At 45.3% G+C, this 18,400-nt stretch overlaps 1 protein-coding gene across 4 annotated transcripts in view; it reads left to right on the forward strand.

Annotated features, from left to right (window-relative positions):
- Nucleotides 1-55: 55 nt before the first annotated feature.
- LOC147320154 (arf-GAP with Rho-GAP domain, ANK repeat and PH domain-containing protein 1) overlaps nt 56-18,400 on the forward strand; it is a 28,403-nt gene continuing 10,058 nt past the window's right edge. Inside the window, exons 1-13 of one of the 4 annotated variants that reach the window (XM_086307980.1) lie at nt 56-152; nt 3,066-3,142; nt 3,716-3,759; nt 6,323-6,826; nt 7,085-7,183; nt 7,262-7,445; nt 7,941-8,045; nt 8,119-8,223; nt 8,585-8,645; nt 16,285-16,405; nt 16,612-16,876; nt 16,982-17,181; nt 18,180-18,265. In XM_086307980.1, coding sequence (XP_086164106.1) covers nt 102-152; nt 3,066-3,142; nt 3,716-3,759; nt 6,323-6,826; nt 7,085-7,183; nt 7,262-7,445; nt 7,941-8,045; nt 8,119-8,223; nt 8,585-8,645; nt 16,285-16,405; nt 16,612-16,876; nt 16,982-17,181; nt 18,180-18,265 — 1,902 coding nt within the window. In that variant the 5' untranslated portion in view covers nt 56-101. Of the gene's footprint in view, nt 153-188; nt 2,952-3,065; nt 3,143-3,715; nt 3,760-6,322; nt 6,827-7,084; nt 7,446-7,940; nt 8,046-8,118; nt 8,224-8,584; nt 8,646-16,284; nt 16,406-16,611; nt 16,877-16,981; nt 17,182-18,179; nt 18,266-18,400 lie in introns of those variants that run through there. The other 3 variants (XM_086307982.1, XM_086307981.1, XM_086307979.1) reach the window with 3 other exon arrangements.

The raw sequence follows: 18,400 nt of genomic DNA on the forward strand, positions 1-18,400 counted from the left end.
CTCAGTCTTTCATTGTGAAGGTTATCCTCCTCCTCCTCTTACCTGTCAGGTCACTCACCTGTTCTTCAGCACTTGGTGAACATCTGAAACTTCCTGAGAGCATGTCTGAAAGAGGATGTTGCCATCAGGGAGCGTCGACTGTAGCATTTCAGGTACAGTAGTAAATCCACAGTGAGTATTTAAAGATGATGGGTGTGGTTTAATATATGGGGTCAAAGGTCACCGGTTACAAACAACAGTTGGCTGAAGACTCTCAGCTCGGATAAAATTATTATAGAATAGAATAGAACAGCCCTTTCTTGTCACTGGACACGTAGAACAAAGTTATGGTGCTCCACAGCAGCTGTGCAGGAGTAACAATTATAGATGCATCCATACAAAACAAGGCCTCGATCAGAAGTACCGGACTCTCGGGTATAATTCTGCCTCCTGTGTGAAACAAAGCAATGAATGGTAAATGGCCTGTATCTGTATAGCGCTTTACTCGTCGCTTTACACATCCAGTCATCCACACACTGGTGATGGCAGCTACATTGTAGCCACAGCCACCCTGGGGCGCACTGACAGAGGCGAGGCTGCCGGACACCGGCGCCACCGGGCCCTCTGACCATCACCAGTAAGCAACGGGTGAAGTGTCTTGCCCAAGGACACAATGACTGTTCAAGCCAGGCTCGAACCGGCAACCTTCCGATTACAAGACGAACTCTTGAGCCACTGTGTTGCCCCGAAGTTATAACTTTGCTGCTTCTGCTGGCTGAAGTTAATAACTTAGCAGATGTTGATTTGTGTGACGATGTATGTTTGACTGTAGTGGGAAGGTTGTGTCATGAGTCGCTGTGTGGCAGGCAGGAGTTGGACCCAAAATGCAGGCACTCAGGCATGAGGTTTAAACACAAAAAAACTCAGCTTTATTTGCTGGCAGGGGAAAGTCATAAAACAGCAAACTAAACTGGGAACTCATAAACAAAACTCACAGTGAGACACAGCGCGATCCACACAGCATGAGGGACGACGCGACACTGACTCAGAGAAACACAGGGTTTAAATACGCTGGGAAGTAACGAGGGGAATGAGACACAGAAGGAGGGCACAGCTGGGAGAAATCAGGACTGACGAGACAAGGAAGCGTAACCTGAACACACTGAGATAAGACAGAGACCTTCAAAGTAAAACAGGAAACACATAACACAGACTGAACAAAGACACAGACTCACATTCAGGCACTACAACAGAGGGAACAGAGACGTGGGACCAGGGCAGACACTGACACTGACTGGACACGGGGATATAGCAGACAGGGGAGACAGCAACTAAGGATTACACAGAGACAAACCATAAGACATGACTCTAACAAAAACCCAAAGACTAGAAATTATAAATAATATAATAAACTCAAAAACCCTGGGTCAACGACACAGGTGGACGTCACGTGTGCGCTGGAAAGCAGTCTGTGTAATTTCACTGCTAATAATACCGTGTAGTTGTATTCTCTACTACACTGCAGTCATTTGTCGGCTGTTTAAGCTAACGTACATATTTGCAGTTTAATGGTTGTTGTGTTGTTTCTGATGAAATAGCTCATGCATGTTTGTTTTACCTGTTTGACCACCTGCCTATTGTTGCCTGATGCTAACAGACTGCTGTCAGTGCTCGATGGAGTTCATCTGCACGGTCACATCCACACCAGTGCTCCCAGTAGAAACCTGTACAATGGTTACAGCTGAAACTACCACACCAGCTTTATTTATAAAGGACTTTAACATAAAACCAGGGTTCACAGAGTGCTGTACATATACAAAGGCATAAACAACAAAAATTAAATACATGGTAATGCTGCAGAGCAGCCAGCAGGTGGAGCTCTCAGGAGGTCAGAGGTCAAAGACATTCCTCACACACTGAGCTGCTCAGGTTACCTCTCTGTCCTCCTTCACACACACACCTGAGGCTCAACCTGTTTAAACCCACGAAGAAGAGTCTCTCTCACACACACACACACAGGTGAGCCACACCTGTGCCGGTCTGACTGGTGAGACTTCACTGTAAAACTGTCAGAGTTGGATCAGCTGACTTAAAGGAGCCTCACCTGTTCTCACCTGTGTGTGACACGGAGTCGTGCTCAGGCTGCACCGAGGCTCCAGCGGCCTGTAAATGTCGATCACATCAGGAGGCCACACGTCTGTTCATACACACCAAGTGTTCATGTAACGTGTCGCACTGAGAACGCCGCCCTAAACACGCACACACACAGGGTGGATTTAACGCTCTGTGTTTATGAGTGCAGGTGGAGCCGCAGCTCGATGACGTCACGCACACACAGCACACGCTCACAGCTCAGACAGGTAAGCAGGCACGCAGGTGACTGAGGTCCCGATCCAGAGGAGCTGACGGACGCCAAGGTAACAACTGCTCTGTGTGTGTGAGTGTCCTGTAGTCTCCATGAACAGATCAGCAGAGAGTCAAAGAAACTGTGTGTTTCACTCTGACTTACACCGAGGTTTGTTGACGAGCTCGGCTTTGTCGTGTTTAAATGCAGACGTTTTACTGTGAAACTGAAGTTCCTCTCTGCGTTCCTCCTGAGGAGGAGCTCGTCCTGAAGTCAGACTCTCCCTGTTTCCTCTGAAGGCGTCACACAGCTGTGCGCTCACAGCTGGATTTGAGCACTCTGACTGTGACATCTCTAATCACTGATGCTGTCTGACCTGGCGCTACACCGGGTCATGTGACTGGCTTGTGTCATTAAAACATCTGTTCTGAGCTGCTGAGCAGAGGGAATCATGGGAGTGTTTCATGTTTGTAATGAAAGCTTTCCTCTTCGTTCTCGGCGAGCATTGTGCTGCTCGCCGTGTTCCCTTCACTGGAGCGCACCGCCTGTCAAACTTGTGACGTGCCCGCTGTGATCTCACTAGTTTCAGCTTCAGAGTGAAACGTGAGGTCGGAGGCGCCACGTTCAGGTCAAAGATAATTGCCTCCATCCAAACGAGGATTGTTAAAAACTCCTCTGATCAGCTTCTGAATGAAAACCAATCACAATGATCAGATCACTAACGGCTCTTCCTGTCCAGCAGATGTCTACTCCTCCCATCCCGAAGCCTCGCCGCTGTTACTCGACAGGAAATCGAAGCTCCACCTCCTCACTGGGAAGGTCAGATAATCTTTAAATCTGCCAACTATAATGAAATCTGTGCTTCAGTCTCATTTCACTGATTTCATATCTCGCTCACACGGAGAGACAGCAAATCAGCTCAGAGTCCAGCCTGAGTTAGGATTTATTTTGGAGGGACAGTAAACAGGAAGTAGAGGTGGTGGTGTGTGGTACTGCAGAGTTTAGTGTGGATGTGGTCGAGTGTGTTACTGATACTGTGTCGGAATCATAATCGTACGGTTGCATGAAACAGACGACACAAACGTCTTCACACATGTTTGAGCTCAGCTGTTTTGTTCCCAGTTTGATCATCTGAACGTAGTCTGTAATCAGATTACAGTAGCAGCTGGGTTCACATATAACACATCAGTCATGGCTGCGACCTCTGACCTCTGAGCCGCGGTCTGTCTGAGGTGTTTCCTTCGTCCTCTTCTTTTGCTTTTTCTTCTCCTCGCTCTCTTGTGTCTTTGTAGAAGGTGGAGTTGTTGTCACAGCTGTGACATCACTGCTTGGTCATGTGACCACAGGACAACCAATCACAGCAGAAACTGAGTCCTAACGTTTGTGTTTCAGTGCCAAGGCTGAGGGAACTCTACAGCCAGCAGTTCAGAGTCCAGGTACACACACACAGACTCACACACACACACACACACACACACACACACACACACACACACAGACACATAGATACACACGCACACAGACACACACACACACAGACACATAGATACACACACACACAGACTCACACACACACAGACACATAGATACACACACACACAGACTCACACACACACAGACACATAGATACACACGCACACAGACACACACACACACAGACACATAGATACACACACACACAGACACACACACACACAGACACATAGATACACACACACACAGACTCACACACACACAGACACATAGATACACACGCACACAGACACACACACACACAGACACATAGATACACACGCACACAGACACACGCACACAGACTCACACACACACACAGACACATAGATACACACGCACACAGACTCACACACACACAGACACATAGATACACACGCACACAGACACACGCACACAGACACACACACAGAGACACACACAGACACACACACACACACACACACACACACACAGACACACACACAGAGACACACACACACAGACACATAGATACACACGCACACAGACACACGCACACAGACTCACACACACACAGACACATAGATACACACGCACACAGACACACGCACACAGACACACACACAGAGACACACACAGACACACACACACACACACACACACACACACAGACACACACACAGAGACACACACACACAGACACATAGATACACACGCACACAGACTCACACGCACACAGACACATAGATACACACGCACACAGACTCACACACACACAGACTCACACACACACAGACACATAGATACACACGCACACAGACTCACACGCACACAGACACATAGATACACACACACACAGACACACGCACACAGACACACACACACACACACACACACACACACAGAGACACAGACACACACACACACACAGAGACACACACACACACACACACAGAGACACACACACACACACACACACACAGAGACACACACACACACACACACACACAGAGACACAGACACACACACACACAGAGACACAGACACACACACACACAGAGTAGAGAAGGCACAGGGATGTGAAATTGACCTTACACGGTGGGCTGTGTGGAGCCCACTCTAGATCACAGTGGGCTCTAGATCACAGTGGGCTCTAGATCACAGTGGGCTCTAGATCACAGTGGGCTCCACACCAGTGAAACTGCTCTGTAACACCGGATCCCTGAGATGCTCATCCAGGAGAAAAACAGTCGTGTAGGTGGTTTCTGTCCTTTCATTGTTTATCAGTTAGTAATGTCTTTGGCGTGTGTGAAGGGCCACAGTGGAGGTAAGGCTCTAACACAGGTAACAGTTATAAATCTCTGCTCTCCTTCACATTTTCCAAAGACATGCAGCAGACTGGACTGGTTCTGGCCCCCGGGCCTTATGTTTGACACCCCTGAAACAGAACAGAGCATGTGTGTGACGTCCTTACTGCTCCTGATCCATGATGACACTTTGGTTCGGTCCAAACCTGCAGCAGGTCTGAGTGAGCGAGAGGGTTCCTTTAAGATGCAGGAAAGCCTGAAATCACCCTGGAATCATCTTGGAATCATCTCCTCTCTAACCAACACAGTCAGTCTTACACTGCTGAACCCCGACGATACAGTGATGATGATTCAGCAGACTCTGGGATCAAATGCTAAGAACTGAAGATGGTCCAGCTTCTTTCAGCTCCTACAAAGAAGACGACTTCATCAAACACACGAGACACGAAGGAAAGAATGAAACAGGAGGTTAAACACAAACATGTGAAGACCTGAGCATCCAAACAGGAAGTGAGAGACCAAAATAAAAGCTGCAGGACCTCGTCAGTTTCATCCTACCAGTCAGCTGCTGGCGTTTTTTCAATGCGAGCCGGTGAACCTGTTTGTTCGGGTGAGGGAAACTCCTCCCACTGTTTGTTCAGATATCACAAGTGATTATCTCAAACCAGTTTGTCTTCCTGTGGTAATCAGATAATCTCTGTAAAGATCGCGTCACGTCATGTCCCGGGCTGCTCCGACCAGATCACTTCAAAGACGGTGGAAAAATTCACAAAGTGAGACTGTGTTGGTCGTCCTTCTACTGCCCCATAGAGCTCTGCCCAGGAAGCTTTTATTATGAAAGTGTCTCTCCAGGGAACATTACCAGACTCTTACTCTGAAGGACTCTTTCATGAAGCTCCCCATGCTGTCACACTTATTGTGACATTCCAGTGTATTATTAGATGACTTACTCTGAAAGCCCCTGTAATTATATTGCAGGTGTTATTATTGAGAAAGTATCACTAATATTGCTGACCTTTTATTGTGATAGTCTTTTTCACTGTTCTCTAAACGTAAAAGTCTAAATGAAAGTTTAGCATTTTTATTGTGAATCATCATTTGGTATTACAAGACTCTTATTGTGAAAATGTCAGTGATCTTTATTGAAGTCTTATTGTGAAAGTTTCTGAGCTTTTTGTTGTGAAATAATGATGAAGCTGATGTCATGTGTCCTCCTCAGATGAAGATGCTCACAGTGCACTGAGTCGTAGCCTCACCTTGCCAACTCTGGACGGCGTCACTGGCGTGATCGCCACCAACATCCCTTCACTGGCAGGAGTCGCTGCTTCCATTGGAGGCTCCGCCCCCTGGAACCCCTCCACACCCTCTGCTCCCCCCTCCTTAGACAGCATAGCTAATAGCATTACCACCCACATACCTGACTTAGCAGAAGCTGCTAGCACTGAGGCTAACCTTGCGTCATTCAATCCAATGCCACCTGGTGCTAACACAGATACTGCTGTGCTAAGCCCCGCCCCCTCCACCACACCTGCACCTGCTCCTAGCTTGGACAGCATTTTTAACTCACTGGCTAACATTCCCAGCTTTGCGGGGTTTGTTAGCAGTGTGGGTAACCCTGCTGTGAGCTTCTCTCCATCAGCCCCACCCCTCCCAAATACTAAACCCCACCCACCCTCGCTGACGGGAAGTGGAGCTGGAGATGCTCGTACAGGTGCAATGACAGGTACGACCACCAGAAAAAGGACGTTTGTGTGTAATTTTTATATAAACATCAGGAGGGTATGATCCACAGTTAGAGTGCAGCTTCACTTCCAGCTGGTAGAAAGTGTCAGGAGGTCAGGTGCAGGTGATCACCTGAGGTGGTGCACAGCTTTAGGTCACCTGAACGTTAAACATTCTGCAAGCTTAAAAGGATTCAGCCCTTTTTGAGGGTAAGAAGAACTAACACATGCTCTTTGTGTTCCTCTGAACCTGTGTCCAGATGTTGGAGCGCTGTCACAGCTGGTGACATCAGCTTTAGACCCGACTGCTGCAGTCACGCTGCCACCTGTAGAGGGTGCTGCAGGGTTAACAGGTGAAGGTACTGTTAGTATTTCTTCTGCTGGGCTTCTTCCCACTGGCTTCCAACTGCTTCAGTTTTTCCTGGTTCTGGTTCCAGTTTTATCTCCAGGTCCTCATAGCACCAGAGCAGAAAACCCGTCGGACACCACGTTGGCCTGCTGGACGACCCAAGAGGAAGCTGAATCTGAGTCATCCAATGAGGAGGAAGAATCAGGTGTTAGCCCCGCTCCTTCTACAGCTGAAGCAGATCCTCGTTCTGCCCCGACGACCAACAATGACAAGTGTGTATGGTTACTGTGAATTCAGACCGTTCTCACTCCCGAGGCGTAACATCCTGATGTTTTGTCAAGTCGTGCGGCGTTCCTGAGGAACGCGAAAGGTGACCTTCCGTGTTCATATGGTACACGCCGGGTTATGGATGAAATCCAGTGACAGTCCTGCGGAAACAGACGTTCCAGTCCTAAACCTAACCTTATCCTTAACCATAACCTTGTTCCTAACCCTAACCAGCACTTTAATGACGTTAAATAGTGTTCTCCCAAGCGATTTTAGGAAAATGAACGAACATGTGTAGATTGAGTCCAAATGGTTCTCATACTATCTCATATTATATTTAGGAAAAAACGTAATGTTGACGGTTTGTCACCTGGCGTGAAATGTTTTTGGGATGAGAACGTGTCGGTAAATTGTATCACTGTAGGGTTTACCTTACAATGTAAAGCTCCTTAAAGGGTTTGAAACATCTTTCTCATGGTGTCGTTGTGTTTGTTCTGCAGAATCTCGACTAATACTTCCTTTCGTTTGATACCTACTCGGCCGGCCCCGCCCCCTCCCAACACAGCAGGCCGATCAGGAAAATCTGTCAGACAGAAGACACCGAGGTAAACACAACTACGCACAACGCCTGCAAAACTAAATCGACCTTCAAAGTGTTAACGTGGGTGTGTCCTGCAGGGCGGCCACCATCCGAGTGTCAAGGAAGAAGGGCGCCAGCGGGAAACCTACTCCTCAGAGCCCTGTCGTCCGGGCAAGCTGGCTGGACGTCTGGAAAGGCTTCAGGTAATGTCAAGGCCATCACAGGTTTCACAAGTCGTGCTTTAGATTCACTCCAGGACAGAGTCGGCCTGGGCCTCAAAACCTAAAGGGTGTCCACAAAGACTAGGTTCTCGAGTGGTCCGTACTATCTACTGTTGGGATATTTATCATGTATCAGCACCTAAAGATCTTCATAAAAGGTTCTTCATTTTCTGGTCTTTTGGCCTCACCTGTCTCGTTCGCTGAAACAAAATCCCATTAGAAACTCATGTTTCCTATAGTATGAGCAGAACCAGCTAACCTGGGCTAATCAGGGGACCCAAAATCATGTGACTGCTTACTTGTCAGTTGAATGGATGATGAACTTGTTTTCTGCCTTTAACAGACATAATGTATTATGGGCGACGCTGGACGGACAGCTGATGTCTCTGTGGAAGAAACGCACAGTAAGCTGGCATCTCTCACCTGTCTCACTGTGTTATTTACCTCACTCTGTGTACCTGTCTCACTGTGTGGACCTATCAATTCAATTTTATTTATATAGCGCCAAATCACAACAACAGTCGCCTCAAGGTGCTTTATATTGTACAGTAGATACAGAGAAAAACCCAACAATCATATGACCCCCTATGAGCAAGCACTTTGGCGACAGTGGGAAGGAAAAACTCCCTTTTAACAGGAAGAAACCTCCAGCAGAACCAGACTCAGGGAGGGGCGGGGCCATCTGCTGTGATTGGTTGGGGTGAGAGAAGGAAGACAGGATAAAGACATGCTGTGGAAGAGAGACAGAGGTTAATAACAGATATGATTCAATGCAGAGAGGTCTGTTAACACATAGTGAGTGAGAAAGGTGACTGGAAAGGAAACACCCAGTGCATCATGGGAATCCCCCGGCAGCCTACATCTATTGCAGCATAACTAAGGGAGGATTCAGGGTCACCTGGTCCAGCCCTAACTATATGCTTTAGCAAAAAGGAACGTTTGAAGCCTAATCTTGAAAGTAGAGATAGTGTCTGTCTCCTGAATCCAAACTGGAAGCTGGTTCCACAGAAGAGGGGCCTGAAAACTGAAGGCTCTGCCTCCCATTCTACTTTTAAATACTCTAGGAACAACAAGTAGGCCTGCAGAGCGAGAGCGAAGTGCTCTAATAGGGTGATATGGTACTACAAGGTCATTAAGATAAGATGGGGGTAATGCCATCCAGAGTAAGAATCTGGTTAGATACCATATTTCTAGGCTTTTCAGGGCCGAGTACAATAACCTCAGTTTGATCTGAATTAAGAAGCAGAAAGTTAGCGGCCATCCAGGTCTTTATGTCTTTAAGACATTCCTGCAGTTTAACTCATTGGTGTGTGTTATCTGGCTTCATGGACAGATAGAGCTGGGTGTCATCTGCATAGCAGTGTAAATGTATGCTATGTCTTCTAATGATGCTGCCTAAGGGAAGCATGTATAATGTAAACAGAATTGGTCCTAGCACTGAACCCTGTGGAACTCCATAATTAACCTCAGTGTGTGAAGAGGACTCTCCATTTACATGCACAAACTGGAGTCTATTAGATTGATATGATACAAACCACTGCAGCACAGTACCTGTAATACCTACAGCATGTTCTAATCGCTCTAATAGGATATTATGGTCGACAGTATCGAACGCTGCACTGAGGTCTAGCAGGACAAGCACAGAGATGAGTCCACTGTCAGAGGCCATAAGAAGATCATTTGTAACCTTCACTAAAGCTGTTTCTGTGCTGTGATGAGCTCTGAAACCTGACTGAAACTCTTCAAATAAACCTCTGCAGATGATCTGTTAGCTGTTTGACAACTACTCTTTCAAGGATGTTTGATATAAAGGAAGGTTGGAGATTGGCCTATAATTAGCTAAGACTGCTGGGTCTAGAGATGCTTTTTGAGTAAAGGTTTAACTACAGCCAGCTTGAAGGCCTGTGGTACATACAGTGGCTTGCAAAAGTATTCGGCCCCCTTGAACTTTTCCACATTTTGTCACATTACAGCCACAAACATGAATCAGTTTTATTGGACTTCCAGGTGAAGGACCAACACAAAGTGGTGCACACGTGAGAAGTGGAACGAAAATCATACATGATTCCAAACATTTTTTACAAATAAATAACTGCAAAGTGGGGTGTGCGTAATTATTCAGCCCCTGAGTCAATATTTTGTAGAACCAGCTTTTGCTGCAGTTACAGCTGCCAGTCTTTTAGGGTCTGTCTCTACCAGCTTTGCACATCTACAGACTGAAATCTTTGCCCATTCTTCTTTGAAACAGCTCCAGCTCAGTCAGATTAGATGGGCAGCGTTTGTGAACAGCAGTTTCAGATCTTGCCACAGATTCTGGATTGGATTTAGATCTGGACTTTGACTGGGCCAGTCTAACACATGGATATGTTTTGTTTTAAACCATCCCATTGTTGCCCTGGCTTTATGTTCAGGGTCGTTGATGCTGGAAGCTGAACCTCCGCCCCAGTCTCAAGTCTTTTGCAGACTCCAAGAGGTTTACTTCCAAGACTGTCCTGTATTTGGCTCCATCCATTTTCCCATCAACTCTGACCAGCTTCCCTGTCCCTGCTGAAGAGAAGCCCCCCCAGAGCATGATGCTGCCACCACCATATCTGACAGTGGGGATGGTGTGTTCAGAGTGATGAGCAGTGTTAGTTTTCATCCACACATAGTGTTTTGCATGTTGGTCTCATCTGACCAGAGCAGCTTCTTCCACATGTTTGCTGTGTCCCCACATGGCTTGTGGCAAACTGCAAACAGGACTTCTTATGGTTTTCTGTTAACAATGGCTTTCTTCTTGCCGCTCTTCCATAAAGGCCAACTTTGTGCAGTGCACGACTAATAGTTGTCCTGTGGACAGATTCCCCCACCTGAGCTGTAGATCTCTGCAGCTCGTCCAGAGTCACCATGGGCCTCTTGGCTGCATTTCTGATCGGCGCTCTCCTTGTTCGGCCTGTGAGCTCCAGGCGACCGTGGCTCAGGGGGTTGGTAAGCGTATCTGTAACCAGAAGGTCGCCGGTTCAATCCCCGGGCTCTCTTTCCTGGTCGTTGTGTCCTTGGGCAAGACGCTTCACCTACTGCCTACTGGTGTTGGCCAGAGGGGCCGATGGCGCAATATGGCAGCCTCGCTTCTGTCAGTCTGCCCCAGGGCAGCTGTGGCTACAACTGTAGCTGCCTCCACCAGTGTGTGAATGCGAGAGTGAATGAATAGTGGCATTGTAAAGCGCTTTGGGTGCCTTGAAAAGCGCTATATAAATCCAATCCATTATTATTAAATGTCTCAATAACTTTATCCCTGACCTGTCTGGTGTGTTCTTTGGACTTCATGGTGTTGTTGCTCCCAATATTCTCCTAGACAACCTCTGAGGCCGTCACAGAGCAGCTGTATCTGTACTGACATTACACACAGGTGCATCTATTTAGTCATTAGCACTCATCAGGCAACGTCTATGTGCAACTGACTGCACTCAGACCAAAGGGGCTGAATAATTACGCACACCCCACTTTGCAGTTATTTATTTGTAAAAAATGTTTGGAGTCATGTTTGATTTTGGTTCCACTTCTCACGTGTGCACCACTTTGTGTTGGTCTTTCACCTGGAAGTCCAATAAAACTGATTCATGTTTGTGGCTGTAATGTGACAAAATGTGGGAAAGTTCAAGGGGGCCCAATACTTTTGCAAGCCGCTGCAGCTGATTATTAGAGATCGTAGTTACATGCGGCTGTCTTCTTGTTTGATGGCAGATACTCCCTTCACCCTGGCCAAAAAGGCCAAAATGACCAAAGAAAAAGTGGAAAACAGTTAAACATGAGAGGTTTTTGGACAAAGTTTGAGTTTTTTCCATTGTTTAAGCACTGCTTCCAGCCAAGAGTGATGCCATATATGCCCATAGCTGCAGAAAAGGCTAACATTGTTATTTAAAAAAAAACAAACAGCTAAAGCACCAGTTCAAGCACCGTTTAAGCACCGGCACCGTTTCAAAAGTACCCGTTTGGCACCGGCCTCGGATAAAACCTAAACGATACCCATCCCTAGTGGTGGGTGGGTTCTTTTACATTCTGAGAGAAGCCAATTGGGTCTAATAACAGATTAAATGCCATGTTGAGGCTGTCATTTTTAGCATCCACATTAGGGCTGCCACAAACGATTATTTTTGATCAGAGGCGGAGCCAGACATTTGAAACACCCGGGGCTTAGCCCAAAAGGGTGGTGGGATTTTTTTTTCCGGGGGGGGGGTTAGAAATGACTGAAAGATTAATTGGCTCTGTTTTGAGTTTTGTTCAAAAAAGAATGACTTCATATAGGGAAAAATATATATCACATGTGCAGGACACCTTAAACTAGGTTTTTAATTAAGCAGCGAGGCAGAACAAAGTCGGGCTGTATCAAGACACGAGGACTAAACCCCGATTCAACCAGACCCAGGACTGATCCAGAATTAAAACAGGACTACAACAGTTCAAAATCAGCACTACTGAGGACTTAACCAAGACAGAACCAGAATCTGAACTAGATGATAGCAGCACTGAAAATCATCAGACCTGCACTACACTTATTTTTTAATTCTACCAAAGTCCACTGTTTAGATTCAGAAAAGTTTCTATAATTATTCAGCCTTGTTGTGCAAACAAGCTGCATAACTTAATAAATATAGAATTTGAAAAATAACAAACCTAAAAAGAAACACGAGGTACGAGATACATGAGGACCTGTGATACGGTGATACTTTTGGCAAACAACCATGTGACTAACAGGTGTGTCTCACCTGCTCTTGTTCCCTCTCTGTGCTGACAATCATCAAATCTACAGTTGAAACCAGATATTTACTCTTCAGATCAAAACACTTTTTTAATTGTAACATCAAATCAGACTAAATGTTTATTTTTTTAGATAAATATAAAAACATATTTGTTAACTTTAAGAGAGAAACTGTCTGTATTTCTTAATTGTAAATGGCACCAAATTGTATTCAAACTGAGCCACACTTATGGAGCTCCACAGTTCTGTTCCTGCTGTTTTGGTTGACATCTCCTGATGTTCCCATGTCACAGAAACAACCTTTGTGTTTTGCCTTATATGCATCCACAGCTGTGCCACCAGTTTACTCACATGGACTCTACGAACCAATCAGAAGCTTCTTCAGCTCAGAATGGAATCGTCTGCAGTTTATTATTAATTAACAATAAACTTGGTGTACAGGGAGTGCAGAATTATTAGGCAAATGAGTATTTTGTCCACATCGTCCTCTTCATGCATGTTGTCTTACTCCAAGCTGTATAGGCTCGAAAGCCTACTACCAATTAAGCATATTAGGTGATGTGCATCTCTGTAATGAGAAGGGGTGTGGTCTAATGACATCAACACCCTATATCAGGTGTGCATAATTATTAGGCAACGTCCTTTCCTTTGGCAAAATGGGTCAAAAGAAGGACTTGACAGGCTCAGAAAAGTCAAAAATAGTGAGATATCTTGCAGAGGGATGCAGCAGTCTCAACATTGCAAAACTTCTGAAGCGTGATCATCGAACAATCAAGCATTTCATTCAAAATAGTCAACAGGGTTGCAAGAAGCGTGTGGAAAAACCAAGGCCAAAATAACTGCCCATGAACTGAGAAAAGTCAAGCGTGCAGCTGCCAAGATGCCACTTGCCACCAGTTTGGCCATATTTCAGAGCTGCAACATCACTGGAGTGCCCAAAAGCACAAGGTGTGCAATACTCAGAGACATGGCCAAGGTAAGAAAGGCTGAAAGACGACCACCACTGAACAAGACACACAAGCTGAAACGTCAAGACTGGGCCAAGAAACATCTCAAGACTGGTTTTTCTAAGGTTTTATGGATTGATGAAATGAGAGTGAGTCTTGATGGGCCAGATGGATGGGCCCGTGGCTGGATTGGTAAAGGGCAGAGAGCTCCAGTCCCACTCAGACGCCAGCAAGGTGGAGGTGGAGTACTGGTTTGGGCTGGTGTCATCAAAGATGAGCTTGTGGGGCCTTTTCGGGTTGAGGATGGAGTCAAGCTCAACTCCCAGTCCTACTGCCAGTTTCTGGAAGACACCTTCTTCAAGCAGTGGTACAGGAAGAAGTCTGCATCCTTCAAGAAAAACATGATTTTCATGCAGGACAATGCTCCATCACACGCGTCCAAGTACTCCACAGCGTGGCTGGCAAGAAAGGGTATAAAAGAAGAAAAACTAAGGACATGGCCTCCTTGTTCACCTGATCTGAACCCCATTGAGAACCTGTGGTCCATCATCAAATGTGAGATTTACAAGGAGGGAAAACAGTACACCTCTCTGAACAGTGTCTGGGAGGCTGTGGTTGCTGCTGCACGCAATGTTGATGGTGAACAGATCAAAACACTGACAGAATCCATGGATGGCAGGCTTTTGAGTGTCCTTGCAAAGAAAGGTGGCTATATTGGTCGCTGATTTGTTTTTGTTTTGTTTTTGAATGTCAGAAATGTATATTTGTGAATGTGGAGATGTTATATTGGTTTCACTGGTAAAAATAAATCATTGAAATGGGTATATATTTGTTTTTGTTAAGTTGCCTAATAATTATGCACAGTAATAGTCACCTGCACACACAGATATCCCCCTAAAATAGCTAAAACTAAAAACAAACTAAAAACTACTTCCAAAAACATTCAGCTTTGATATTAATGAGTTTTTTGGGTTCATTGAGAACATGGTTGTTGTTCAATAATAACATTATTCCTCAAAAATACAACTTGCCTAATAATTCTGCACATCATCAATGTACTCCTACATTTGATCAAAGTGATGATAAATAGAAGCTCTGTCTCTCTTTATTCTGACATTTAACTCATTCAAAAGATGTTTCAACATTTATCTAAAACAAAAGTTTACTCTAAATTGATGTTGTACAGTAAAAATGTTTTATGTTTTCTCCCTAAAGTGTAAATATCTGGTTATAAATGTGAATATCCTGCTGTGTACTGAAACCCCTCTTGTTTTGCATAGAAATATACTGAACAACATACAAAGCATAATATATAAAATAACATTTACCTGAGTTTTTTCTTTGAAAGAAGCCTCTAATGTCCATTCTTATATTTCAGTACATAACTGAAACCGATTTAGTCGGGGAGGGTAAGAACTGAAAATATGAAATAAACACACGTAAGCTAAGACTCTCTAAAAAAAAAAAAAGCATTTGTTCGGGTTTCATTTCGCCATTTGTTGATTCACTTGAAGAGCGAGTAACGTAATATGGGTCAAGTGATCAGTTTGACATCAATCTTTCGTGATGCACCGTCATATTTACATTATTTGTACGGTACGAATGATTTGCTTTGGTACCTGGTCAAACTTAAGCTCTCCTTAGTATGGCTGGCTCCGTTTCTCCAACAGCGCACTCGCAGGCAGCAGCTGCCCCGCCCCCTCGCTCAGTCGCTTAGTGCCTGAGCTGGGATCATACCAATATCAGGGGGGATTCACGCACAGTCGTAAATTCCCACAGTGTGCACTATGTGCTTCGAATATTGTGTGTACTTTTTGTTTTATACAGTTGTCAGCCAGACATCTAACTATGAAAAAATTACACTCCAAAAGACCCCGGGCTTCTGACAAAACAACCCGGGCTTAAGCCCAGTAAGCCCCCCCCACGCTCCGCCCCTGTTTTTGATAGTCGACTAATCAGATCATGCATGATTAGACATAAAACGTACAGCCAATTACAACCAGCATGAATCTGCTCTTATATTACTGTCATTAGCTCACAGCTTGAAGTGTTTAAGGTGCTAACTAACAATAAAGAGCAGATGGCAGTTTATTAAACTTTTAATGAAATGTCCAGATTGTCTCGGTGGAGTTTAATGAATCGTCCGTCTGCTCCTTGCTGTCTAAAATATATCAGGACACTGGTGTAAACTCTCGACGATCTCACACTTCTGTTTTATCAGTTTTCTGTTTGACGTTTATTCAGCTGTGTGAAAACGAAGGAGGAACCCAACCAGGGGATTAATAGAGTTTTATTTTATCTAATCTAATCTAATCTGACTTCAGCCAAAGCGATTTACTCGTTTGCTTTGCTCTTTAGGACCGGTTCAGCGAGGTGTTGTTTCATGTCTCCAGTATCACCAACGTGAAGAAACTGGACAAAGGCAGATTCTCTGTTTACTTCAGGAAGAAGCATTATGACTTCATGGCTCATAGTGAAGGTAAGAACAGTGACTCTTCTGGTTTCTACTGGATTCTACTGACCCAACACAGGAAGACGACTGGGGACAGCTCCTACCAGATTGGTCAAACCTGCCTTTGTTTTATAGCGTGAGCGATTTTAGCACGATTATAAAAGAGACCCGCGGTCTCGGCTTCCCTGTTTCACGCCTCATATTTTTTCTGCTTGCTTCTGTTTGTCTATCAGAGGTTCAGGACGGTTGGGTCACTTCTCTTCTCGCCACTCGAGGCAATCCAAGCCCCACCCCCCCAGAACTCCATGGACAAATCACCCTTAAGGACCCGCGGGGTCGTGCTTATGCTGCCCTCTGGGGTCATGACCTTTGGATTTACCCTAACAAGGAGGGCTTCCAGCTGGGTGTGGCCTCGTATACCGTCCCCCTGAATGTGGCCTCGGTCAAATCGACGGGGAAACACTCGTTTAGCCTCATCACTCCATACAAGACCTTCAAGTAAACCCCCGTCTGTGTGTCTGCCTGTCGGTCCATACCTGTATGGTGTTTATTTGTTTGCTAAAATTATATCCTCCTCTCTTTAACCCCGCCCCCTACCTACAGCCTGTCTGTTGATTCGTCCAAGGATCTGTCCGTCTGGGTGGACAGGCTGTCTTCAAGTATCCAGAGCGCTCTGTCCTGCTGTCAGGTGGCGCTGCGTCTCTGGGAACACCCGTACAACAAGGTGTGCGGGGACTGTGGTGCGGCCAATCCGGAGTGGGCCTCGGTCAATCTGCTGCTGGTCATATGTCAGCACTGTGCAGGTATGACAGCACACCTGGTACACGTTAAGATTATTAATGCAGAGGGTTGTGTAACAGCAGAATGAGACGCATCGATGTGAACCTTTTCAGGATTCAAACGATCGTTGGTCACGGACGTAAAGAAGCAACATTACCCAGGACTTATGTCAGAACACAAGTATGAAAAAGGCAGAAAATAAAAATATTGAGGAAAATATGTAACACAAAATCGATTTTAATCTACCAAAACAAAGGCACAGATTCATGTCCAAGAGACCGGACCTCCCTGTGCTGTTTTTAAAAGATCAGAGACTCAGAGCTGTCCTCTTAAGAATCTGGATGCTGTGAATGAGCAAATATAACCAGGTGCAGAAGATCCTCCAAAGTGCCATTAAAGGCCCAGAAGAGAAACCAACAAACACTGTTGTAAGATCTCGGTGATATCACAGGAGTAGCATACGTCCAAACCAACAGAGCAGAAAGCTCTGAGATAAAGAAACGAAACCAAATGTGAGCCTGACTCACTGACTGTTAGCTGGAACAGTTTATATGATGCTGATTAAATGAAACGATACCAGCGTTCCAGTTTCACCACTGCCAATAAAACGTGTGCAGTCTGAGGGAAACACACCTGTCAATAAAACTCACCTGCTGATAACACACACCTGTAGACTGTTGATACACTGTGATCACTGCGAAAACACAACCTTCACACATTTTCTTTTCTGTTGTTAAATAGAAAAAATATTTGAGGACTAAAGCACTGGGCAGCAACCCTATCCTCACTTTTTCATTCTTATTCACAGTCTTGTAAATACTATATTCATTCATTTATTTATTTATTTCATTTTTTCTTTGTTTAAAATTTATTGTACATACTTATCCTCTTAAAATTGCCCTTTTTTTCACTTGTAGTGAATTGGTTTGTATACAGTTTTTGTTGTTCGAAAGCACAATGACAACAAAGATTCTGAGATTCTGTAGAACCCACTGAACGCAAAATGCTAACATGTTCTCAGGTCACCATCGAGGCCTGGGCAGCAACCTGTCGAAGGTGCGCAGTCTAAGGATGGACAATAAAATCTGGACTGAACCACTGATACAGGTGAGTGGGTGGAGATTGAACACAGTGCAACACAAACACAGTCCCAGTTCAACCAGCCAGTTAGCAGCTACAGCTGCCTTTGTCACCACCCACTGTTGTTATGATCTATCAGGTCTTTAAGTGATGACGTGATGA

This window comes from Aulonocara sp. 'chitande type north' Nkhata Bay, linkage group LG10 (assembly GCF_057382095.1).
Source record: "Aulonocara sp. 'chitande type north' Nkhata Bay isolate Kocher_YH1m ecotype deep benthic linkage group LG10, A_spYH_male_GT1.1, whole genome shotgun sequence".
In the NCBI taxonomy this organism is placed as follows: domain Eukaryota; kingdom Metazoa; phylum Chordata; class Actinopteri; order Cichliformes; family Cichlidae; genus Aulonocara; species Aulonocara sp. 'chitande type north' Nkhata Bay.